Here is a 27576-nt window from a genome sequence, read left to right as displayed (position 1 = left end):
GCAATAGTTTCTGTAGCACCTATATCACTGTCAGTTTTTTGTAATGTAAAAAATAGGGCACACACAGTTAACAGGCTTTAAAGTATTCTTCATTTCCTAGGCTAAAAGGAAGTATTTTTCACATGAAGTGTAATAATGTCATAAAACCCATTTCCTCAGGAAGTTATAGAGATTCAAAGTATGACTAAAGAAAATAAATGATTCTAATGAGATTACTTTGAGATTCAGCCTCATGCTGTCTTCAACTCATAAACTGTTAACTGGAAGCCAAGGGGGTAAGGGAGAGAGATCAGAGGTTATCACTCAATGTATGATTCAGAGGTACAACAGTGCATTGCGCCTGATATTGTACAGAAATAAAATTTAAATTGCATGGTAAATAAAGACTTTGAGATATTATATGAGATGAAAAATGTTAAAATGCGATTTTTGTGCTGTGGAAGCATGTAACAAAGCCATTTGTTTATCCTTTAAGTGTGTGTTCAGGAGAACTTGGAATTTAAGATAGCTTTTTATTTGTGAGTGGAACTGAAGGCTGTAAATTGAGATGATCAATTGGCTATATAAATTGCCTGCTAAAGCAGCAGTAAAATATTTTCTCAAATAATTTGACAAGGAGTTGAGCACATTGGTGTGTATTAGTAAAAGAAGGCATTGTGTTGATGCAGATCTCAGTGTGCCACAAGAAAAACCCATGCACCATCAAAATCCCATTAGCACAGAAGAGTAAAAGTGAGATAAATCATGTCAATACCATGCTGCTACTTCAATTGGGAACAACTCCAGAGAATTACAGAAGCAATTGCTGGAGCAGAACTAAAGCAGAAGCTCTGTGGGACCAAGGCAATACTGAAACTTCCTTGTCCCAGTTTTTATTTCAGTGGGCAAGGAGGGAAAAAGAAGAATGTCTTCCTGCTTACTTTTTGGTTTTCAGATGTAAGAATGGAGCCTTTCCATTGGGTATTTGCACTCCTCTAAGTAAGATGGAAGCTCTAGTTTGTAAAAGCGGTGTTGGGAAGAGCTCATTGTACTTCTTCCAGTTGTTTAGGCAGGTGAACAGTGTCAGTCACTGGGCTGGATGGGACATTATCATGGGAGCACCAGCATGTGCTGAGCAAGTGTCCACACTGATTTTCAGCTGTAAAAATGAGTCTGAGAAATACCTGTAGCAGTTATCTGGCCTTACCAAAGAATTTTTCCAAGCAGATTGCTCTTTTCCTTGAGATATCAGGACTTGTAGCTTATTACTGAGCGCTGTTCTTACCATGTTTCAAGGTTGTTTTTTATGGTTTTGCTTTCTAGTGCTCAAAATTTAGATAGCTAAGGAGCCAGCAGACTCTGGATCTGTTGATGCCATGGGTCATTTAGCCTAGGAAAGGTCTCATTGAAAATGTTTAGGGAAGATGGGAGCCCATCCTGGAAACTGATGTTCAGAAGTGAAGGAAGGTTTGAGTAATGAATTCCATGGTGTCTGTTATAACTAATCAGTTGAGTGGTTGCATTTACAATCCATAGACATGCAGGTGCTGGGTGCTACATGTAGGCCCTGCACAGTAAGATTTCAAGCCACAGTGAATTTTATAAACTGATTTTCAAAAACTCAGCAAGTAGTTCCACTTGCAAGGCTACCAGCAGGTGTTTTCTAAACTGCAGTTGAGGATATTTCACAGTACGCAGCCTAGTTCCAGAATGGTGTGAAGGATGGTGTGACAGTCTGAACCTCATACATGATAACCTTATTACTTGTGTTTACGGTGTGTAGTTACTTGTTACCAGGAATCTTACTGCTCTTTCATTAACCTGATTTGGAGTTATTAGGCCATAGGTGTTACAGAATAGCAGTAATTCTGCTTTAATGATACGGACAAAGTTTAAGGTGATTAAACTAATTTGCTGACTTAAAAAGATGCATGACTGTGTTTTTTTAAAACAAAGATCTGTCTAGCCTGAGATACTGGGGTATGGAGATGATACTTTCTTCTAATACTTTCCCAGTGTCTGGTTATTTTGTATTTGGAGAGTTTTCAAGTCACATGGTTTGGACCATTCATGTACTTATCTTTCTTGTGTAGTCTTCCCTTGGAAACATATAACTTTCAAGTGTAACCTTGCTACTATGATAAGGAAAAATGAATTGTTTCGGTAAAGAATATTAAAGGAGCAAGTAAAAAAAATAGCAGGGACAGATGGAAGAAAATTAATTTTATTGCACTATTTCTGTATGCATAAAATAGTGTCAATAAAGCTTAATGGCTATAGGATGCTATTTTTAATATTGCCAGAACTATTTCCAGCTGAGAAGGCATTCATTAAGAAGAATGAATAGGATTTTAACTGTGTAAAGCAAAGTACTGAACTATATTCACAAAAGGAACAGAGCATGGCTAACACGCAATAAGTATGTTAACATTGCTTTGTAGTGTTCATGTAAATCCCTTAACTTAAATACAGGATATCATTAACATTTGTACATAAGGGATATCTTCAGGCTCCATTTCTTCGGTGGTCTTTGGCTTTTGAGCTTTTTGAAGACTAGCATGAGCAAAGTTTAAGTGCTGCTATCATCAGTGGAGCAGAACACATAAGCACCCAGTGGATAGCTCTTAAACCAGCACCATTTTCTGGAACAGAAACCAACTGGCCTGGATCTACCAACAACTCTTGTACCTTTAGGAAGGGTGACTGTACCCAGATCATCTATTGAGGATCCTAATCCTGCAGTTCCCCCCTAACTGTGCCTCCTGCTTTTTGAAAAATAGTCATTGGCACGAACCAAAAGCAATTTACTGGTACACTAGTTGAAATGCTTGGGAATGTTTTTGGTCTGTTTGTTGTGAAGATACAGTCATAAAGTACTTGGAGATAGGGGAGACATTTTAAGTCAAAACTGAGGTTAGTATGATTTGGGTTTAAGTTAATTTTAGTTAAGCAACCTTACAAATACAGGACATTCTTTACATTCTCTCATTAAATGCTTCATCTTGAAGTTGCTCTGTCTGTATACTTTGTTACCCTTATTGTATAAACCATGGATATAAACATCAGGATGTGCAAAAACTTAGTTTCAGTTTAAATTTAAAAAAATAAGGAAAAACAAAGACATCAAGAAGTTCTTAATAATTTCCATTCTTCTACTATACAAATTCCATGTTACATGTTGGCTTAGTGTTTTTCCTGAGTCTTTGAAGATCTGTCAGATTGTAGTCACTGAAAACTATGAACAGAAAAATATGTTGAGGAAATCTTATCGTAAGAAAGCTATAAACAATTAAATTAAAAATTGTAATTTGTCAGGTAATGCTGATACTAGGGAAAGAATATTCTAGATGGGTTTAATATGATTGACTAATTCTTATAGTATCTTCATATCATAGACTGAGTTTGTTTACAAACATTGTGACAAGGGCATTTCTGCTTGGCTTCTGCCCGCTGATGCAGTCTCATTGGCACATAGGTTTTGCAGTTAAAATTCCTTATGTGAGCATTTTGACCAGTTAAAAGTGAGAAGTAACTAAGAAGACCCTCATAGAATGGGGTCTTCAGGTAGCATTTTATTCCTGCAAAGCGCAGTAGTTCTTCCCAGTGTGTTTGAAGAGAGAGGAGGATTAACAGTGTCTCTATTTCTGCAAAATACTAAGTGGCTGTGGCTTTTTGCACAATAAAGTTTTACCTTAGCTAGCTCAGGTACAGTCATGAGTAAAGCTCAGAGCACAGACTAATCTTCCAGGTATCTAATTAGCTTTTTGGGCACATTTTTTTCATCCTACACTGCGTTCTGTACAACTGCAGTACATCGTACTGAAGTTAATGATTTGCCCATGTAGCTGTAGCAGTTAAATTTCTTCAGTAGCTGAGGCACACGTGTCCTAGAGTAAGAATTTAGATTATTCTGATGCAGTTTGAAAAAAACCCACAAAACCAACCCAAACTAAAAAAAAAATCCCAAGAAACCAAACCCCAAACCTAAAACAACAACAAAAAATAACCTGAACAACCCTCAGCATGCAAAACAGCCCAAACCAAAAAAAAACCAAAACAACCAAAACCTCAGAATGATTACTAGGTTCTGTAAACTCCAAGTTAGAGTTAAATTCTTAAGCTTATAAATGTTAATTTGGAAGGTTAATAGTTTAAATGAGGGGCTGCATCAGCACTTCAATTTGCAATTAAGAGAAGACCTAATTCTAATGTATGCTGGAGATTTGAATGACATTCTAGTCAGCAGATGGGAGTTTTTTCTTAATCAAAGGACTTACACAGATTATTTTTGGATTCTGGAGTTGGCTGGTTAGTTGTCACACTGACATCTGGAACAGAATTTCAGGTCAACACTTGGAATTTGAACACAAACTGTTAAACGTATTTCTTTGGAGAACAGTACAAGGGCAAGGATTTATTTGTCTGAATACTGTCTAATTAAAGCTCTTGAAAGAGTTTGAGAGATGTATTTTTGTGTCAATCTCTGTAAAAGTGTATGTTGGATTGGGGCTTTTTTTGTTCTGAGAAAGTCTGGGAACATACCTGTTCAAGAAGTTTTATTTTATCTGTGTTAAATAATAAAAAAATACCGCTGTTCTGGAAGCATTAAGTAGTGTAGATCAGAGATGCAGAAATAGTAATTTCTTTAGCCTTCTCTGTGAGGATAGTTTTGTAAAAATAACACTACTTAGAAAAAGGGGGCAGAACAAGTAAGGATTACTTTGGTAGTTTACTGCTCTGGAAAGATATTTTAATGTTGATACATGTTAAGGATGTTTTCTAGTGGTATATTTTGTTCTTTGTCTGGGCATTCTCTCCCTTTGGTGTTTAATTGAGAAAGGTGAGCAGCATGAGAACATCTTCACTGGCTCTAGACCAGGTCTGCACATTTCAACCTTCCTGCTGACACTTCTGTGAATCCTCGGCAGGGGAGTCCTTATCAAGCTTCTCCAGAGCCGCCAGAAAAAGAGGTGTTTATTGTGACTATAAATAATGAGGCCACTTATGGTACTATGCCCACCCAAACCCTCTGACCTGTTTTTTAAAGCATTTAGCCAATGTTTTTATGACCTCTGTTTCCTACCATAATTTTCAGTGGTAGTCAAGCATGCTATATATGGAGCAGAGCTTAAATTCTAGCTTAGTCTGCAAAATGGGAGAGACAACCATATCTGTGTGGGACACTCAAATTGAGTGAGGAGGCATACTTGTGGTTGTTAATTACAGATACTAAAAACTTGGGTAGACTGTTTCTAAAATGGGGTTTTATTTTCTGCTTTCTAATTAAGGATAACCCAGTAGGTTTGTGTTGTGTTCAGTATGATGTTGAAAAGAGAGTGAAGCTGATGCAGAAGATGGTCTGTTTCATTTTGGTTTTATGGATTTTTCTTCAGTGCCATTAAGGCAGACTTGTGCCTTTATGCAAGAAAAAATTAGTTATGTTAAAAGGAAAAGTAACTGTGCCTAAAGTGAGTAGTATTTTGAGTTTAAAAAACATTTGCTTAAAATTTCATGCAACTAAAATATATTTTCCGCCAATTTGGTATGGTTTTAAAAATGAGTCCTTTGGCACATAGATTCTTTTTATGAGACAGTACAAATAGTTGCAACACCATCTTACTAATAATGACTTTTGTACTTTTAGATCTCCTCTAGTATTAAGAGAAATCTAAGAACTTTTCTTCTAAGAGTATAGAGGCAATTTAATACAAGTTGTGTCTGATTAAAGAAATAAAAGATCCAGGGATTCACTATTTGTTAGACTTGAGGACAAGACCTGAATTTGCTGCTATCCATAGAAAGCAATACAGAAAGTATTTTACTAGAAGATGACTAAATTCAGGTGTCAGACAGCCGTGGTATCAGCAATCAAGCAAAGTATCTCACATCCAAAAGTTAGTTTAAGTGCATGTTAGTTAATACTCCAGTTCAGCAGGGGTTACCTGATTGACCTGTCAGGGACCATCTGCTTTTGACTGCAGTTTGCAGCTTTCTGCTACTGTACTGAGGGTGTGATTATGTTCACTCTAAGGTCTAGAACTAATGGTGCCACTAGGTTAAACTGTGATAGATGGTGTTGCATTTGTGTTTCTTTTTAGGTGCATAAAACTAAGCCTGGCCTTTGGAACTAATGTTGAGTTTCAGTTTGGCAGGGGTTGAGTAGGCCTGGGTTTGGACCAAGGTCCTGAGCAGCCTGGAGCTAGGGAATTACTTTTCTTTCTTAGGCTTGAAGAAAACCATGTAATTTGCATTTGTGATGGTGGCAACTCCCAAAGTGCTATTAGGTCGTTAATGCAGCTTTTAGAATGTGTCTTTGGAAAAAGCTGAATTAGTTTTAGACAAACATATTCATCTTATGTTTTCTGTTGGCAGGGGCATCTTCCAAAGTAGTTTGAATTTTCTTAGGTATCCTACTGAGTAAAACATCACCTTAGCTGCCAAATAGGGATCCCACACAAAAGCTGAGGCTCCCCTCCTCTACTGCAGGCATGCTGAAAGTAAGGGATTGTTCTGTTGTGAAAGGTGTTGATTGGGTTACAGCTTGGTTTGATGCAAACAGAGCTGCCTGGGGGCTGTGTCTCTGTAGGAGATGAACTGGGACTGAGCCACATGTGGTCCCAAAGATTTACCTTATAAACAGCAATCAGTTCAGGCAGCAGAATAGATGCTAAGGGCCTATTAACTTACTTGGCTCTCTCTTTGACTTGAAAAGTCCTTGTGAGCAGAGAAATAATAAAAGGGAAGGGTCACCAAAAGCTATGGAAGGTGCATCTTGCTATATCACTGTTGGGACATCTGTTAAATTGGGGATTTATTTCCTACTAAGCATCTGCTGAGCTTTTGAAGTACATATTAAGGTCAAAGGAGGGGAGCTTGAAATGATTGCATAATGTTTATTCTTTTCTTTGAAGATTTTAGACTTTAATCATACAGCATTTGGACATATTTAACAAAGGACAAACCTACATGAGCATTTGGCAAACTTCCAGAACTTCTTACATGCAGTAGTTGCAGCTTTAGAACTTGGATTTAAAAATACTTTGGGCTCTGCTGAAGCTAGGTTTTGCAGGTCCATTTTTTTAATCTATATATTATTCTTACTGCATCTGTGACTTAATTACACTGGACATCTGAATGTGACCAATAATGAATTTTCCATTCATCACTCTCCATGAAGCTCAGGAAAAGAAAATCTCTAGCATTCCAGTGCCATCAGAGAGGGTTTTTTTGGAAAAACTGAAGTATCCAAAGAATCTAGCAACAGGAGTGCAACAAATCGTTTCCATGTTCAGAAATGAGGCTTCCCCAAGCTCCTTGTGTTCTATCTGTGATTCTAATTGCTGCTTCTTTTTAATTTAAAATTACTTGTGAACAAGGATAATCAACATGTTCATGGTTCTTAGAAGTAGTTTCATAGTTTGGATTGGCATTAGGGTCACAGAGCAAACTGCTGGGTTAGTGGATATAAATTGACTTGACCTACTAGTAGTGGTGGTCATTAATAGTTTGTTTGGCTCAGAGTTCTGTCTTTGCAAACTTGTCAGTGTGGTATTGCTGATAACAGAACTGAATATCTGCTGTACGTTGGGAAAGTTACACATAGAAAATACAGTAGTTGCATTGCTTTGTTGGCTAATCTTCTACCTAGAATAATCCTTTCTGACATGACTCATTTCCAAAATCTGCATGTATCTTAAATCAATCATTTTGGGTGTTTGTAATAAAGACATTATTAATAAAGATATAATATCAATAAAGATATTTTATTTTTCCTGATGCAAAAGCCTGATACCACCTCTATACACCAGAAAGTGAAAATTACTGAGTTTTGGTTTTGAAGTTGCTGATCATAGAGTGCTTGTTCATATTTTGTGTAGGATTTAAGGCTTAAAAGGTTATTATATTACAAATTTCAAAATGCAAGAAGCGTGATTACGGAATGGCCTTCTAATTTAAACCTGTGAGAGTGACATGTATAGCTCTTTTGCAGGGAATACAGCTCCATTCTACAGGGGGGTTATAATTATTTATTTTTCATCCTCCTCCCCCCTTTGCCTGTAGATTTGCCATGACAGGGTATATCCTGTCTCTATGAAAATTAGAGATTGCTGTGTAATGATAAGGGTTTAATCTGCAACGAATCAGACATGTGGAAACTTCTGTCTGTGGAATTTTCTGTTTGATCTGAGAGGAATGCCCTTGCTGTGCCCTTCCTGTAATGAAAGCAAGGTAGAGTGAATCAAAGTGATTCTAGATAAGATTGGAATGTGTGCATTGGTTATGCCTCTATTATATTTGGTCTTGCAATTCTGGCCATATGTATTATTTTATTATTCAAGATATTAGTACCATAGTTCATCTTCTTCAAAGATATCTCTTTCTGTTTTAGCTAAAAGTGCTGTATTTTTATTAATAAAATTTGAGTTAATTACTTAGGTTTGAACACAGAAATTCTTGTTTACAGCAACTAATATTGTCAGCAGGATATTGAATGAGCTATGATAATACAGCATCTTAGAGTGAATAATTTTACAGTATTCACTTCATCTTCTGTTCTAAAGATTTCGTTGGTGTACCATTGTGAGAAATAGCTAAGAGTTTCTCTCCATCATTATTTCAAAACCAGTTAATGATTAACAATTGTGCAACTGCCTGTGCAAGGAATGTTAGTTACTTTGGGAGGGGGGAAGGAAAGATGATTATTTCTTCACATAAGTAGTCTGCTGTGGTAGTTCACTTTAAAGGTAATTTAAATATTACAGTATCAATTTCAGCAGATAATTCAGAAATGGGAAAATGACCTGTGCCTTTCTTTGATGTTTGGTTATATCTGTGTGCTTTCTACCTGTACTCTTAGTTAGTACAGCAATATTTTGGGTTGCCTGTCTTTGTCTAGACAGGAGTTTTAAAGTAAAAAACTTTGTAAGAAGAGATGGCAATTTGTTAATAAGTGTATGAATATAAGCAAAACATGGCTCAAAAAAAAAAAAAAGTGACAACATCTAAGCAGTTCATAGTCCAAACTATTTTACACCATTCCTAATCCAGTTTCTGAGTGGGGCCTTGTCTGTTAAGTAGAGAGAACAACAGATCTAGAACTGTGCTTGTAAATATAAAAACAAAAACTATCATAGAATTTGGGCTTTTCAGTTTGCTTGTTGCTTGCTTCAGAATGTTCATACTGAAGGGTGAAATTTTGAACTGACTTGAATCCTTACAGTTAAGGTAGAGGAGGAAAGTGTAAGAAGGTTCAAAAATTGTTAGTGGAAAATGAGTTGTCAAGTTGCCATTGACTCAAATGACACATCAGTTTTAATGTGTATTGTTTAGTAAGAAGTGAAGGGAGTGACCGTTTGAGTGAGAGCAAGATTACTGCTGATTACTGGAGTAAATGTTTGAGTGAATATTGATTCAGTATGTGATGATGGGAGGAAATGGAATAAGACATACATGCCATTCTATTTTTGTAATTCCAGGGATGATAAAAAAATACTTTGGAAACTGAGTCATTCAGTCTAGTCAAACACAAGAATAACCAATTGGAGGGTGTCTTTTTGACAACAGCTATGCACAGATACAGATTTGAGAAGGTCTCCTGGTGCAACTCAGTCTTGTCGCTTTGTATTTGTGAATTTCTTAAACAAGAAAATCCTCAGTGGTTAGGAACAAAATGCATTTTGTGCCTAAATGGTCTGCTACTTACCTACAATATCATATTGTTCTTTCATTTACAGTGTTTCAGTGCTGACAGAGTTGATCTACTTCTGTTAAGGCTTTATGACAAATTATTGGTTTATGAAAAGCAATTATTCATCACACTCATTTCCTTTGGTATTGTTACAAAGGGTGCAGTTATCTTCAGCAAAAAATGTTTCTGTGGAGAGTAACTAAGAGCTTTTTCAATGGAAATTCTGTCAAAGAGACTCTGTGGTCTTTATTTATCCAAATGCTTGCAGGTTTGCCTAGTAAGCAATAAAATGAATTAAATGTATAGGGGTTTATACTTTTTAACTGTAACATGCATTAATTTCTACTACCATTAGTAATTTTTTATTCTGGAGAGTGTTGATTAAGACTCCATGTGCAGTGTTCCATTGTTTATATGAGAAAGACTGAAACTATTTCCCGGCAAGCATCCAGGGCCCCCACAAATAAGAATGCTTGACATCTGATAAATAATCTCTAGTTTTCTAGTTACAAGTCTTCTTTTTAGATGTTAGTATTGATTCTTCAGTCTGCTCTAAGAATTTGCTTGCAAATGGAGGATTTCTCATTTGCTTGATACCTTAATCCTAACCAAAGAGAATAAACATAATTTTATGGTGCCAAAACTCTTTACCTTCAGGATTTCTCTGGCTTTAAAATTTTACTCAGAACCAGACAAGTTCAGGATAATTTCTCTGTTTGGCCTTTTGTTTAATTTGATTCATATGCAAAGGCAAATAAGGCTAATAAAAAAATTAGTTTAACAGGTATTGATCAATGTAGAATCCCCTCTGGATACAGGAGCAGAAATAAAGTCTGAATAAATAAGTGGATACTTTATAGGTTAATACATCTGACTTTGTCAGAACAAGGATGAAAATGTCTTTTGATGTCACTGGATCCCAGATGCTTTCATTTCATGACTATGTCAATTTGCTTTGTTCTCCTAGCATTAGCATGCCCAGAGGTATATCAGATCTTCTTTGTACACAGAAATCTGCTTGGGAGCAGCATTTCTGTTGGCAGTAATTAAGTGCTTTTGTGTATATAGCTACCTGGTGCAGTAACATGAACAGCATTAACAGCCTGATTTCCAGTATTCCTCAGTGTGCTACCTCCCTTCTGATAGATATCAGTATCTTTTCTTGCTCAGAGCTGGTCTGGAAGCTGTCATTGCTAACCAGCAGTTTCTGCAACTGAAAATAATTTGGAGACTGAAAGCTTGAAGCAAAATTGCAGTAGTCCAAACCACAGCCATGCATAAATAACACACACATGTGCTAAACAACAATTTTTTTGTGGCGGGTTAGTCATGAGCTAGAGTTGTTGTGGAACACAGCTGTAACAGTGTCTTTCTGAAGGATAGGACTGCTCTGTTTGACTTGCTGGGCCTTCAGTGTTTTGCAGAAGAAATAAGAGGTAAGCTGCAGTTTCAAATTGCTACCAAAAAGGGAAACTGAGAGAAATGCAGTGTGTGCAGGAAAGGTATTCCTGGGATACATGGAACAATTTTCCCTTATTTAAGATGGTCACTAAACCCTGAAATTTACAGAAAAAACCTGTTATCTGTTAAGTTTAATAACTTCAAAGTATACTTGTTGGAGAATTGTCCAGGTTTTAATAGTTTGCAGAGGTCTAAACAGCTAGATCCTTCTGGATCAACAAACCAGTTTCTGAACAATTAAATGTGTTGCTCTTGTGCATAATTGGCTTCCCATGCGTCTCATTATTTTCCTTGTAGACTCTTCTTCTGCCTAAGGGGGACCTAGGTTAATCTGTCAACTCCAGTTAGTTTTGAAATTCCTGGGGCCGTTTGCAGAGGAATTTCCCCTGCAGAGGCTCCCCATTTCCCAGCTAAATTATAAGACTTACCGCACTCATTGTCAACAATTCCTTAGTAGTAAGAAGACTAATAGAGAAGTGAAGAGGGATTTTGCAGTCACTGGTGAATCCAGAGTTCTAAAGAGCATATATTTCTTAATTTGTGTATTTAAGAAATTCTTATAAACTTTAATAAAGAATATAGAAATTCGTCCTTCGCATTTCTCATGCAGAGGCAAGTACACATTCTTTATAAAAAATTAATTAATTCATTTTCTTCTTTGTCCTTGATGTTCATAAGTAAACAAACAGTGGACCTGTAAAAGCCTTTGCTTGTTTGTGAATCACCTACATTTTAGGAGAAATTTTCTTGGTCGTGAAGGTAACTTAGCTTAAAACAGCTCAGCAATATTGTTCCAAGGTGTTTTGCTTAAATGTCGTTCCTTATTCTACTTTTATAATACTGTGTAACTGAGTTTCTTGGGACATAGAAACTTGTTGTGTCTTTATCTGAAGACAAAAAACTGTCCTGAATGAGGGATGGGTGGCAGAGCAATGACTTGCCCCAGATCCTACAAACCTTGCTTGTGTGACACAGTAAGAGAAGCTGCTTTTGTGGGTTCTGAAATCCCACATGCTTGGGCCAGAACCTGCTGGCAGTTTGTCCATCCTGCTTTCTCTAGTATTTTATAAACCTGCTGTAATTTTGATGTTGAAGTGCAGTCATGATTTTTTCAGCAAACTTTCTCTCAAATCCTGAATGACTGGTCATCTTAACAGCAAACCTTGCTTTAGTTGCTGTCTCCTCAAGGCAGTGTAGATCCTGTGTGGTTGTATTGCAATAATTTTTGCTATTGGCATATGAGTTAACATTACATTTCCCTAATGTGGACTCATCAGGGGGTTTTTATGTCTCTCCATATCGAGCTTTAGCAACATGGTACTGTTCCTCTGTACAGCAATTATATTGCCTGCCCAAAAGCTTGACATACAAGCCGCCTAGCTGATATAAGCTGGAACTATTAAAATAACCATAAATGAGGCTGACAATGGGAGCTGTCTGCCATTGTCCCAAAAGATTTTTTGAACTGGAAGTAATCAGTTGAGTTCTAAGGGAGCGCCATCACGGATCTTCTAATTGCAAAAATTCCCCTTTGCCAACCCCCCAACTTCCTGAAAGTTCACAATGTTTGCAGACCTTAGGAGATTTATTGCTTGTAGCCCAGACTACCTAGTACCAAATCATAATTTCTGGGCATAATATTTTATGTAGACAGTTTTAGGAACATACATAAAAACTATTTTTCTTTTATAAATGGTCCGAACACTGTGTTTTCTGTTCATTTGACTTGTTTTTTATAGAAATGTGCAGCAAGTAAAGTGGCAGGAACTAGAAGTTAAAATGTTACTGGTTCTAATTGTTTACAGTTCTCGTTTTTATAAATTTTTATTTGACTTTACCCATTTATATGATAATGGTACATGATCAATCTGTTTTTTCAATGTTTTAAAATATAGTCAGTTTTTGGCGTAGAGCTTTAACGATGCACATCTTTACTTCTAGGTCTTTGTACAATCTCTAGATGCTTATTTAAGGGAGAGATGCACTTAACTGATGGACATTCTGTATTTCTTCAAATCTCTCTACCTACCTGGTTTATAAGCTGTACATAGCAGAGGGCAGTAGTGACGCTTTCTCTCTCTCCACTTGAACACCGTTAAAGTTACTGCTGTTCATTCATAGCACAGAACTGATGCATAAACTGTTCTGTGGTTTTAAGTTTTATGTCAAGGTTTGGGTTTGACCACATGCAGAGGCTCTTTGGATGCCAAGTTTTTGTCCCAAAAAAATATTTTAAAAGGACAGCCTTGATAATTTCAAATATTTTAAAAGTACAGCCTTGATAAGGGCTTGGAAAAGTGAGACACTTTTTTTTTCCACTGGACACTGATAGTGTCTGTTTCAGTGATTGCTCTTGCTGTTGTTCCATTAGTGTCACAGAAATTCTTTAATTTCAAATACAGTAGTTTTTTAAGGAAACCTGGGGAGTTTGAGAACTTGTTCTAATATCACATTTACTTAAGCTACTGCTACAAAAGTGGATTTGGCTATATATTTTGCTACATCTAGTCCGTTCAGTGAAGTAGTGAAGTTAAATTTGAGATATAAAACATCATTTTATTATGATTGAGGTTTTTCTTTGTTCCATTTAGACCTTTTTTTTTTTTTTTTTTTTTTAATTTTAAATCTGCTCTGCTGGTGATGGTTCCTCTACTCTGTTTGAGGGTGTTCTGTGTGCCTTACAGTGATACTCTTCCCCTTCCATCTCCCAGAACTTGCACTAACTGGTCCCTGGAAAGAAAGAAAGCAGTGGGGGACTCTACACGTTTAAGTTCTTGCTACTGCTGCAGTTCCATCAACTTACTGATATTGATCATGATTTTTTTTGAAACTTTCCAGGCCTTGATTTGTTTCAGAAAGAGTAATTTGTCCTTGAAACAGCAACAGGAGTTGCTTTCCATTTAACACTTCTAGCTAAGCATGATTTCTCAGCTGGTAGTCCACAAAACACAACCTGAAATGTGTATAGCTTTCTATGTCAAAGACCTATAAACAAAATTTAATTACATTTCCTGGAATCTGCCCTTATACATGCTGACACAAGACTTGTAGTTCCAATATGATACTTTCAGCCTATTTTAAGCACTTTTTTGTGGCTTTTCCTGAGGGAAATTTTTCAGTGCATTCTCTGAAGCTGAAATTGTGAAGTTGAGGTTTTTTCATTGCCTTTCTTATAAAAAATAAATTTATGATAAAAAATAAATGTTATATACACATAAAAATGAATTAAAACCACTGTATAGTAACTTATTTAATATTTAAAGAAACAAATGTGTAAAATCTGTAAAATATATATGACAAGCGTTAACTTTCAGAACAAACCAAATAATTTATAATGATTGGTATTTATATTGTATGCTAGACAATATTATCTTGGGGTACATGAGAAGCTCGTTGTTTGGTTGGTTTTTGGTGGGTTTTTTTTCACCGATGACATTAAAATGCAATTAACCAGGATGCATGTAAAAGGTAAAGCACCAAATTATTTAAAAAATATATCAGAAGGTGTTAATTTGCATTTCAGCTTAGGCAAACCAGAAGAATTTCTGAGTGGTTGAAAAGGGAAAAATCAACTATTTCAAACTAGACTGAATCATTAGTTTTGCACATTGATATTCCTCAGACGTGTTTGCAGACAAGTCACCTCACTTTGAGGTATGGAAAACACAGCATCAATGGTTTGTTGCCAGGTTACAATAATTTGCCTAATTAATGCTTCTGCAGAAGAGGTGAGTGAAAAGCAGTGAACATCTCTTGTTCATGTGTGATTCAAAGGCAAGCAATAGTTGCTACAACTTTTTGCTCTTCTTCAGAGCTGCAAGAAAGGATTATTTATATTCTGAAACAGTACAGTTTAGTCTGTGTGAATCTTCAGATGCAAGAAGTCTGAGTAGCTTGCATTGTCAGTGATAAGATTTAAATTGCTATGGAGGTGAAAAGCAAATCATATTTCTCTGGATGGCTTTTGCACCTTGTTCCATAGAGGCGTAATAAGTAATGCTTCCTGTTCAAAGAGCACACACAATAAAAGTAAGGAACTTTTCCAGTTCAGCTTATTTGTCAAAAATAATATTTTTCTTAAAAGAAGAGATTGTATATACTTTTGTAAAAAGTTCACACTGCCTGCCACAAGTCTTTAATGTTTCAGGAGTTAGATTGCTGTGCCTCTCTTGGTATTCTGCTGTGTTTGTTGAGTGGATGAGCTGACATTTCACTTTTGCAAGAGGAATCTCATGCCATTCCTTCTCTAGAGGGAGATTGTTTTATGGACTTAACAGGATGGAGATTTTGGGCTTTTCAGATGATGTTTTATGTACTGAATAGTTTGTTGTCTTTGTGGCAGGACATGCATAAAATTTTCAGTGCTTAAGGATAGTTGGTTTGTGTAGAATTAGGCCTGATGTGATATTGTGCTGTCTTTGTTTTGGTTTTACTAAGTGGTTATTTATTACACTTGAGTGATCAAATACTATTAAATTTTGTTGACATTAGCATTGGCTGCTATTTTAGAAACATGGTAGACTTTAGGTTTAGTTGTCTCTTACACACTGGTGCTTGGAAGAGGCCTGAGTTACAGTAGCACAGTGGCCTCGGGGAAAGAATAATTTTTGTTCTTCAGAGTTCAATAGGTTACATGTTTCAAAACCTTCAAATTATAAAACATTTTATGGTATGCAGGGTTGTGACTGCTGCTTCAAGGCATTTCCCAATGTCAGATTACAGTCGTGACCAGAAGCTTCAGAAGTTATCAGAAGGAAGTTGAGAAGTTAACAGAAACACAGATAGAGGTTTTTTTTTTTAATTGCTGTAAAAGTGGAAAGAATCTGAGCTATGACACTGGCCACAGTTAGTATTACAGATGGGTGTAGTCCTTGTAAATAGTGCACTGTACTCGGCTGTAGTCTCTTTTATCTTGGGTAGATACCTTAACTATTAATAAATGCACTTTTTTTTCCAAGTCATCTTCCTTCTTCTTAGCATTTCTGACAGGGATCATAAAGTGGAGGAAAAGAAAACAAGTGAAAAACCCCTATGTGTTACACACAGGAGCACACAGGGTTGCACTTGCCAGCTGTCCTGGTTTCACTGTGCCTCTGGAAGTTACTCAAGGGGAAAAAGAGGGTAAAAGAGAGTGGATGTGTTCCTCTTCAACACATCCACACTCTTTTACCCTGGGGTTGCTGAGAAGCAGACAAGCACTGCATCTTTCTTTATGCCAGATGCTCTTTCCTGGTTTCTTGTGGGTGCCAGTTTTTGAGGGGCAGGGGACTGTTTGTTTTTTGGTTTTTTTAATCCTGTCTTCTCTGCTGTGGCCTCTGCATTTATACAGCTCAGGAGATGCTAATCACATCATGATAGGTAATAATGTTAAAAAAAAAAATAATTAGGAAAAACAGAGCATATAAGAAGAGATGAATAGGAGGTAATGTGTGTTCATCAGTGTTTGATCTGGATATGTTTGAAGAACTGCACTGTTATTAACAAAGTTATTGGCTAGAATAGATGCTATTTTAAATAAAATGAGCTGTGCAAAAAATCAGAAGTTGAAAATACCATCTTTATAAAATGTCTTTTTTTTTTCTGGCCTATTCTAGCCATGTAATCATGGAGATTTTAGTAGCAACCTGAAAACTGTCTGTTTTGAGTTGTAAAACATTAGAAGCCAAAGTATGATAGTATTTTATTAAATAAGACTTTACTTAGGAAGGTAGCCAAACCACTAACAAACTCTTTCTTTGTTTTAACAACAACTTAAGCAAAGTTTCACCAAATGCAAAGCAGAAATTTTCTCAGAAAAACTGGCAAGTAAACTTCTGGGAGCTGGGACCCTTTGAACCCTTGTTCACATAGTAACTTCTGAAAAATGTATGTTGCCTATCTGGAGGTCATAGAGATTCACATAGTAAAATGCAGCATGTGCTGAGCAATTTTATTTGTAGTTTAAAAGAGTGTGCAGGCCTTAGGAGTAGTTTACCCTGCAGTGACTTGCTGTTTGTTTAGAATTCAGGACAGTTGCAGTCTGGGTTGGTGTGCTGGCAGTCTAGTGCCATTGAGGACAGCCTGTCTCCGTGTTTATAACAGACTCAATCCACTGGCTTCTGAAACTTGGATTTGAATTGGTTGTTTCTGAAGGTCTTACTAGATCAAAACTTTTGTTCGTGCAATTTGTAAAATACTGCTTTCCCCCTAGCCCTCCAAATGGCTTTTAAAGCAGCTGAAGAAGCTTTTTGATTTACCCAGTTTATTAGAACATAGATTAATTGAGTTGGTAATCAGATTTCAAGCATCATGTTCCAGGCCAGGGATTTCTTAGTTTGCTTCAGATGTCATTCCCGGGGCAAATTCTGCTAAACTGCATTTTCATGCTTTGCTGAGAAATGATTGCAGGTTTTGATTTCCATTATGGAATCATTAATATTGTTAATTAGTGTTCTTATGGATAAGCACACTTAAGGAGGATCATCCCTGGGAATTGGGAGTATTATAGTTTGAGCATTTGTTAATTAGATAAAATTGGCATATGTGAGAGCGTCAGATTTGAGATTTATTTTATGCTTACTTTTGTTTTTAAGAGTGACTTTGGTTTTAGTGATTTGTGTTGTGGGATTTAAACTGGGGGAAGTGTTGATTCTTGTTAACAGTGGGGTTACTCTTTCAACTTTTTCCCCAGTTGCTGTATTCATATGCCATCTTATTCCTCCACATTAAATTCTGTCTTATTCTACAGTAGTCACTTAGGAATTTTGCCTTCCTTTAATGAAATTGATAGAAAAGTCTTACTGCATCAAGTGGGAACAATATCTAGTCTAAAATTTCAGACATATGAATATTGTAAAATCAATTCTGATGTCCTCTTGCAGATGACTGAGAAACATTTCATCAGAGCTCTTTTGTGCTCCCCTCTGGTGGTTAGTAACTGAATTTAAATTTCTTTTTATCATGACCACCTGAAAGGTTTCAAGATTGCACAGCCAGTCAAATGAAAAATGCTTTTTGAATCCTCACTTCACCTTGTATTTTGAATAACAATGTTTGGAAGTCTTTGAGATTACCATATATGTGAAGGATTCGTTAGCAGATTTCTCAACTTGTCTTGCTACATAAAAAGCAAATGGCTTGTAAAAGTCAAAATTAGCCAACTACCTTAGCATAGAGAATGGGTGGGAAACCTGCTGATTAAAGATATTCTGTGAATGGGAGAAGAGTTAGAGCAGAGATGGAGCTTTTACAGCATTGAAGATACAGTAAAGGCACTTTAGGTGTATTCCTTAAATGTGCCTTGTACCACTCGAAGAGAAAAGGAAAAATTCTTTCTAGGAGCCAAAACATGCTGTTGAAACTGATGATATGATCAATATCTTACTGATGCTTAATGGATCTAGATGTTTGCAAGATTAAAACTAATTAACTCTTATTAGATTTTTTTTTATTTCTGTTTGATAGAGGAGTCCTGATCGGTTTTTTTTTCTCTGTTACCTTGAGAACCACTGGAACTAGAAACCAGTGAATTTATAAACTACACAAGTGCTGAGTGCTGGCTTTCAGGCAGCATGCAGTCTTATGCTGCCCTAATATGTAAAATAGGCTACTGTAGTCAATATTTGCAAAAGCAGAAAACTGAGACAAGGACCAATGGTACTTAAAGGACTGATTCTAGACTTGTGATTTGGTAGGAGAATGCTTGTTATCCTTGTTAACAAAAGTAATCAGTCAATTTTTTTGAGCTTCTGTTCCTTAGAAGTAGTAGTAGGCTACTGAAGTTTTCATGCAGTTTTGCTCATTATTGTTCAATAGAAATTAAAAATTAGGCTATTAGTGGTCTCATAGGCAAAATCAGGAAGGTTTAGTGTTAAACTTTCAGAAGCAGGAGCAATTTCAACTAGAGCAGTGGCAATAGGATGGTGTTTTGTAATAACTTGTGTAAGATCAGATTTTTGAGGGGGTAGAGAAAAAACTGAAGTACTTCATACAGTTATGTGTGTTTAGTTTTGATTGTATTTTGTGACATAGAAGCTGATGTAGAACCAGAAGAAATTCAAGTTTTGATTGTCTGAGCCTGCCCCCACCCCTAGATGTGTGCTGGACTAGTCTATCTGTTCCATTTTATTGCTGGGTTCAAACATCAGGAAGAAAGCTGAGTCATATTAATAGACCAGTCATCCCTTCCCTTGCCATACTGCCTGCAGCTTTGAGCAATGAGCAGACCTAGGTGTGGTGGCCTTTCCTCCATAGCTCTCAATATGTGAAGGCTGAAGGGAAATTTTTGTTCTGTATCTTCCTGTTCCCTTTTTCATAGCTTTTTACAATGGGGGAATGTTATTTTGAGTCTTCATTTTTGATATTGTCAAAGTAGTCAATCCACTTAGCTGCGATGCCTGTCTCTAGTAATCATGAAATTGTAGAACCTTTAAGTTCACCTAGTTCCAACTCTGTGCCCATGGGCAGAGACACCATTCACTAGACCAGGATGTTTAAAGACCCATCCAAGCTGGCCTTGAACAATTCCAGGGGTAGGACATCCACAAACCCAAGTTTCCCAACTTGCATATTCATACCTGTCTATTGCATCTATTTTAAACTGTGTCCTTTGTACCTTAAAAAAAAAAAATACTCAGGAATTAACCAGTTCATTATTGGTGTTAAACAGTTAGGTACATGCTTTTGCATAGGTGACTGATCTTAAAATTGTTTTCCTGGATGCTTTCTATTTCAGATTGGAATTATAAAGGCCACATTAAGAAATAAATGTTCATCCTCAAATTCAGGATCAGTTTAGTGAGAAGCATGAGAAAAATGGAAAACCAGTGAAATTTCCTGCTACTTTGACTAATGCATGCTTAGAGTGTGAGTGCCCCTGTAGGAAATTGGGCCATTCTGGAAGCCAGAGCTGTCCTACTGGGGAACCTGTGTCACATGATGGGTCCAGTGGTCAGATCATCAGACAGATTCTAAGCCTTTTTTTGAACACTCTGCAAAGTCTATGTAAAATATACAGAAGTAACATTATATATGCAGATCTAATTTGAAATGAAAAATTAACCAAAAGACAAAGTTGCCATGTGCACTGTATCATACTGCAAGATTTTCCACATATTTCTTTTTGAGATACTAATTTTTTGGGCATGGTACTTTTTTTTCCTCTTATTCCATGTGATGGATGTGACTTAAGGGAATGGACATGTAGAACTAATACACTACAAAAGCAAAATAGGTTCAGTCAACCTTTTACTTGAGGAGGGCTTTGGTAACTAGGGAGGTAGAATTTGTAGATGTTTGGTGAGCATATTGCAGGAAGTGAGCTTCATTTCCTCAAGAGTCTCTTTTTATCTTTCTTTAGAATCAGTCAAAGCTGTGTTTAAATTAATATGCCAGTTCTGATGCAGCCACTGTTTAGAAAGTGGGATGTGTAAAATGAAAACAGTTGCTCTTTTCAGCACAAATCACAAGTAATAAAGCAGCATTGCTGGAACCCTTGATAGAAGGAAGTTAATACAATCCAGTCTTCTCTTTGGTAGGACATGAAGGTTTACTGAACATTCCGAGGCATACATAGAGTCCATCCAGATTTAAGATTAAGCATTTGTATGCTCTTTAGATTTAGAAGTGAGGCCACAGTAAGTAACAAATTTGATTACTCTCAAGCAAGTGTCCTGGTTGAGGTAAAGTCATGAAAAAAGTCTGCCATGAGTTACAAAGTAGAATCTGTGTAACTGAGTGCTCAAGGCTGTGTCCATGATTAAGAGCAAATTTTTGCAGAAACTATTCAGGAAACCAGTGCACAAATCCAATGACTACTGGATAGTATTACCTTTTTGCTATAATAGTAAAATTTTCATCAAACAAAATGTAAATACTGAGGCAGAGACACCGGAAATGTGAAATATCAGTACAGAAATAACACCTGACCTTAGTTGTTGATGATGTTGTTCTGCAAAAAAATAAAAAAAGGAAGTTATAAGACCAGTAGTTTACTTTTAGGAAAACTTTTCTAGACTGCATGTAATGCATGTCCATTTTGAAATTGCAGTGCTCCTCCTTTTTACCCCAGTTCTGTAGCTTTTGATGCTATATTAAACCAATTTCCACACTGACATCTGGTGGTAGTTCTGAAATGCTATGTTGCTTGAAATGCTATATTTATGGGAGCTTGCAAGTCTAGCCATCAGTTTCAATCCCCTCCAGCCCTTCTGAAGTAATCTTATTGACATCTTAAAATTTTAACCTGCCATCATCAGACCAGCTTCTCACAAGGCAAAGAAAGTAATGAATAAATAAGTAATTCTTTAATATTTTGCTCAGTCAGTATACTGTATCCAAAAAAGGGTCTGTCATGTGTGAAGCACACAATACTTGGAGTTAGTTCCTCTCCCAATGAACTCCTTTGAAAACAGTGGCATAGTTTTACTGAGATCCTGATTGACTGATGGTGTGTATCTGTGAGTATATAGAGATGTGGGTATCTGTGTGAAGTAAATTATCTCAGTAGAAGTGCCACATCATGCATACTCACATTATGTGGCTTTATCCAGAGTCCAAGACTGGCTGTCATGGTGATAGTTTGACTCATCTTGGCTCCAGTTCCGATTAGTCCTGGTGTGTGAGTGTGTAACAAACAGTAAGAGCCATGACAAAGCTCTTCAAAATTTCCACTGAAATGGTTGCTAGGGCTTACTCTGTTCCTCATCCTGACATGTATCAGGTTGATTTTCTCTTAGGAAAATATCTCAAATCAGACAGCCTGTAGGAGTGATTGGATCAGGAAAAGGAAAGTGTGAAGTTTTATTCTGCCATGGCTCCATGACTCCATGACTATTTGATATTCATCCCCCATCTTATGGGTTACACCATACCACATGCCTTTTGACACATGCATAATATGGCTGTACCTGTAGAGTAAGTTGCTTGTAAAATAAAGTTGTATTTCTTCTTGCTGTGTAAATTCTTTAGTCAGTTCTGGCTTAGACAATCTCCTATAGGCTCAGAAGACAGCTTTTCAATAAGTTTGTGAATTGTATAGTTATTCCTTATTTGGTAATTCATTTTATGTTTGTAAGATTGAGCAGATTTTTGCCCCTATTTTTGCGGCCTTCCATTTCCAGAGTAGTGGCAACCATTGCTTAGTCCTAATGTGGCAAAGGTTACCTTTGGTATGACTTTTATTTTCTTTTCTGTGACATGTCTGTGTGAACATAAATCAACACCTAAAGAAAGTTCAGTCAAGTAATTCATTTGGGCATAGAGATAAAAATGTTTCACATTTAAGCAGTTACTCATTAATATGAAAAATAGTAAAGAGGTCAAGAGTTTGGCATCTAAACCAGATAGTTTAATGTGGTATAAAATTTACTGTAATGAGTAAAGAGGGTCATTCAAGTCCCAAAAGATTGTGAATTATATATTTGATTTAATCTTTTAGGCAAAACCGATTTTATGAATAGTGCTAACTGGTCTGATATATTTCAAAAGATGTTGGAAAGGAAATCAAGTAATATATTGTTTTAATATGTGATGCATAATTGCTGAAAACTCTTACAGTAATTTTATTTTTTGTGGCTTCAGATGAGCCTTAATACGTGTGTGTGTATATTATTAGCACACACTGCGGAATCAATGTTGGTTATTTTTCACTTGTATTCATTTTGATTTATTAATTTACTTAAACTTGTTGCTTACTGTATTTTTACACATTTCTGCATACTTACTGAGCATTTTCTATTTATCTTTCTTCCTGTTAAACAGGCATTATTGAGACTGCAGATCACCTGGATCGTGAGACTACTTCGCATTACTGGCTCACTGTTTATGCAACAGACCAAGGCGTTGTGCCTTTATCCTCTTTCATTGAAATCTACATAGAAGTTGGGGATGTTAATGATAATGCTCCTCAGACCACAGAACCAGTTTATTACCCAGAGGTCATGGAAAACTCACCTAAAGATGTGTCTGTCATTCAGATTGAGGCATTTGATCCAGATTCGAGCTCAAGTGAGAAACTAACCTACAAGATTACAAGTGGAAATCCACAGGGATTCTTCTCAATAAACCCCAAAACTGGTAAGTGCAATACATGTTCTATTTTATGTATTAATAAATTCATGTGTTTTCATAATTGCATAAACCAACTGAAATCAAAACCTTTGGTTTAATGTTGAAAACATGCTTTCACAATAGCTGGAGTTAAGCTGGTGTCTTGGGCTGTAAGTTATAAAACATGTAGAAAAAGAGATATTAGAGTGGAGCACTTGGCTCCAAGTACTTGATATCCACACCAGGCATATTTTGTGAAGGCTTACTTTTGAGTAGCTCCTCTCTAGACTGGTCAATGTCCATGCATTTTATAGTGCAGTAACTATACAGTAAAAACCCGTATCTTAACTTAGTTTCATCAAATTGTTTTTAGTTGTCTTCATAGTTTTTTTTTTGTCAGGACTTTTTAAAAATTATAGTTTGGTGGCTGGGGGGAGGGTGTTAATCTAAGCAAAATAAGCCATTTACTCCCAGTCAGAAGATATTTTCTTTGTAATTAACTATTGCTGTTGCTGGAAATACATAATCTGGAGGATTATTTTCAGCTGCAGTTTTCATACAATGAAAATAAAGAGTCTGAGTTCACTGGTTATTTGGAAAGCTTCAGAAAAAAACACTGAAGTTTTTAACAGGGGAGTACAAACACAAGAACCAGGTAACCTTTTAGTAACTGAATGGCAGGTACTGAAAGGTGTGTAGGACAGACAGATGGGAAGCAAAACAATCAGTCTTAACTGAAACTACCCAGTAATTCTGAAAATATTTTAAGGGTTGTCTACCATCCCTTCCTTCTGGATGTGGAGAAAATAATACATAAACTGAATGTTTTTCCCACAGTTTATGCCTAGAGAAGAACTTAGAATTTTTTTTGCAAGGTTGTGCCCAGCTTAGCTTTTTATATGTTGTGTTTAGCTATTATTTCACAGTAGAAATTATTAGAGATGCTTCTGATTCACTCAGCCAGTTTGGTTTTTTTTTTTCCTCACAATTCAGAGAGTTTTAGATTAGAGGTCCTGCAGTGAGTGACTTTAATCTATTACAAACCCAGTAAGTGTGAGGGAGCAGTAGAAGGTTTGTAAATTTAGCTCTTGCCCATTAATGGAAGCAATTTCAGGGTGCTTAAAGGAGCAAAAATGGAGCAAAAAAAATTGTTTTGAAGGCTATGGTCTTCATTTTGTTTTGTAGTTATTTCAGCTCAGGGTATGAAAGACTTGTGTGCTTTATCAATTGCAATTGCTGTGTCAGCAAAGCTCTGAGTGCAAACACAGATATGTTATTTGGGTTATTTCTGCCAATAACTTCTTTGTCAGCATGTGCTGCATCTGTAAAACATTGCCAAGAGGGACATGTGAAATAGCTATAGCAACAGAAGATATTTAGTATAGGTAAAGCCTTCATCTAAACACTCTATTTACAAAATGTTGGTCTTAGAGAAACGGGAGCCTGAAAAGTAAAGCAAGAAAAATTCAACCACAGTCTTCTAAAGTGAATGTAGAAAGTGTTTGTATGCTTTATTTCTATTTGGTTTACTCTGTCTCTTTTTTCTTATTTTACATGATGCAAAAGGAAACAAAAAATCTGCTTTTTTATATGCATGCTTGTGCATTCTGATTCTAAAAAGTTCTTTTGCCTGCCACTTGGGTTTTTTTTGGTTTTTTTGTTTTTTTGTTGTTGTCTCGATATAATACTGATAAAATGGGAATAAAATTGCCTGTCAGTTCGGTGGAAAAAAGTGAGTGACTGCAGTATTCAAATTGCAAATGAACATAAATTCTATCTCCATTCATTTCATCATTAGTCTATAATTGGCCAGTCATTTTTGGTTATTGTTTCCTTAAATATTCCTTCAGGTCATTTTCTCTTCCTCTTTCTTTTGTTCTTTTCCTCCCCTTTCAGCCCCCTGTATCATCATGTGGCATTTTCCAAACTGGGTTTTGAAAAAAGACACTACTGTACTTCCCTTGCTGAAGTTTTGGCATAAAGAAATATCTTTATTTCTATTTAATGGGTAGAATTAGGACATTGGGAGGTTGTGACTTGTCTTTGGACAGAGTTTGCAGTTTTCTATGTCAGTAGCTTACTGTGATCTCATTTATGTTACAAAGAGACCTTGAGAGAGAGAGCTCAGCACAATAGATGGTGAAGTGATAAGGAGCACTTAATAGAAAAGGAATAAAGATTTTCTGTCAAGACAGCTTCTTACCTGCCTCTATTGTAGCGTGCATACACTAGAAGCAAGCAGTGCAATCCACAGTCTCAGTTTGGCGTTAAAGAATAAAAAGCAAAAGAGCAACTGGGAATAATTAAATCATTATAATTCAGGGCACAAACTCTGGGAGTAAAAGAATCTCCCTCTGATTTACATTCAGCAGAAGAAAATTATTTTTTTTCCCCTCAATATAGTTAAAGGCCCAGGCTTAGGTATTCACCTATCATGTGCCATTCATACCACCCTTCTCTGGTGTCTCTTACTGTTAAAATTGTAATGCTAGATAGACATGCTTCTAGACATCTTAAGCATAGTGAAAGAGCAGAGGAAAGAAGGGAAACTTGTTCCTCGAGTGCACTCAGATAATTCAATGGATATTAAAAAGCTAAGTCACATATATATTGTCTTCCCATTTTATGTGTTCTGATGGGACATACTGCCTATCCTGTACATGACCAGTTAGAAACTGTTAGTCTGCAGTGGGCACTAACATAGGGGGTGAGTTTTGACTGAGGTTATCAAGTTCATAAGTTCTCAAGTCTCTCTTCTGTCTATTAGATATTGAATATATTTAATCTGAATAGATATTATTTGGTGTGAAAGTGTTTCAAATAGAATTGACACGTTAAGGAGTTGAAAAAACACTTTAAAAGACACTGGTTATTGTTCTAGTTATAACTCGGTGCATTTTATTTTCTCCAATCAGTTAAAAGAGGGCTCAGCTGAAAAGTACATTTTACTAGAATTGGAGAGATCAAGTCTTGTCTTGTTTGCTTATGTGTGTATATTATCCTTGTTGTGCCCTGTGTAATTATCACACTGTAAGGTATTTGTCCAAGGAAGAGAAACTTTTCCCAGGGCCCCAAGTTTCCTTTCCAGCCACAGGGGACATGGGGCTGGAATATCAATCAAATCTTTTTAGCTGTATCCTGTTGAAACATTGAAAGTGACAGTATGAGTTAAATATCTGCTGTTGTGCATCCCCAAAGGTGAGCTGAGGACTGTAATGGCATTCAGTTCAAGTCAACTAAAAGCTAGTGTTGGGATTCTTAAAATATGTGGTGACTGTTAAAAACACAACTCAGGTGGTAATGTGCTGTTATCTCTTCTCCTGGTCAAGGATCCATTGTTTCCTTTCTCTTGATAAAATTTAATGCTATGGTACTGTGGTCCATGGCTGGAATTCCCACACATAGTAGTAATACAGATTATAAATAGAAACAACCTACAAGTAACATGTATCAAGTGAAACACTGCATTCTGTTCTCCTGATGTAGCTAATGCATTTCTAGAACTTCGTGGACTCCAGACTGAGATGTCTGTGTCTTAATGCAATAATCCTGAATTTTTAGAAACTCACTGACATGGATCTTTGTAGGATATACTTCATTATTCACAAAAAGAAGAGACCTCTTTTCATGACAAGAACTATTGACTGATTAGTTTCTTAGAAATGCTACTGGCTTAAGTAGTATTTGATGCTTCTTACTGCAATCTGTTTCCAAGTACCTCCTTCAGTAAATCTTCCCTGACACTTAAAAATGTCTTTCATATTTCAAATAATTATAAAATAACTTAAGGAAACACTGCTAAGTTTTTCTTCGCATGCTCTTTCATTTCTTGGAACAGGATATATAGCACGGTACATCACAGGACATTTTGTAATCTTTTCACATATACTTAGTCTTTCATGAAAGGAAATGAAATAATATTTTTTTATCTCTGGAGTTCCCACACAATGAAAAGAAAGTGCTGTACATATGAGTTGTCCAGGTAGAATAGAAATAGTTATCATAATATTATTTGCCAGAAAGAATGAGAAGAGAGACTTAATTCCACAACTTTCATGCTCAATCTGAGCACAACTGTAGACAAACCTGCAAATTATGATAACTACTTTATATCTGCCTAATTTCTTCCAATAAAGCTTGTAATTAAATACAGAATTAATTGACAAAGTGGAAGAGATGCAACTCATGTTAATACGTTGAGGTGGAAAGCGTTGAAGTTGCATGATTTGGTGGCGGTTCTGAACACGTGTCCTGGGACTCTGTGGTTAATCTCAGCACTTAACACTAGAACTATTGCACTGAGGCTCAGAAAAGATTTGCATATTTACCAACACTCACGTACAGCAGAGGATTATATAGCAGTAAACAAGTTCTGAGACTTGTGCCTTGGAGCTTAAAATACATATACAATGCTTTTATAA

General features: G+C 36.4%; 1 protein-coding gene across 3 annotated transcripts in view; it reads left to right on the top strand.

Moving 5' to 3' along the window:
* Positions 1-27576, top strand: part of FAT1 (FAT atypical cadherin 1) — a 102114-nt gene that overhangs the window by 14082 nt on the left and 60456 nt on the right. For all 3 annotated transcript variants that reach the window (XM_009100704.4, XM_050973898.1, XM_050973899.1), the window contains exon 3: positions 22868-23182. In XM_009100704.4, coding sequence (XP_009098952.3) covers positions 22868-23182 — 315 coding nt within the window. The remainder of the gene's footprint in view (positions 1-22867; positions 23183-27576) is intronic.

Source organism: Serinus canaria, chromosome 4 (genome assembly GCF_022539315.1).
Source record: "Serinus canaria isolate serCan28SL12 chromosome 4, serCan2020, whole genome shotgun sequence".
Taxonomy (NCBI): Eukaryota; Metazoa; Chordata; class Aves; order Passeriformes; family Fringillidae; genus Serinus; species Serinus canaria.
The sequence above is the reverse complement of the archived record's forward strand: the minus strand, read 5'-3'. Positions and strand labels throughout refer to the sequence as shown.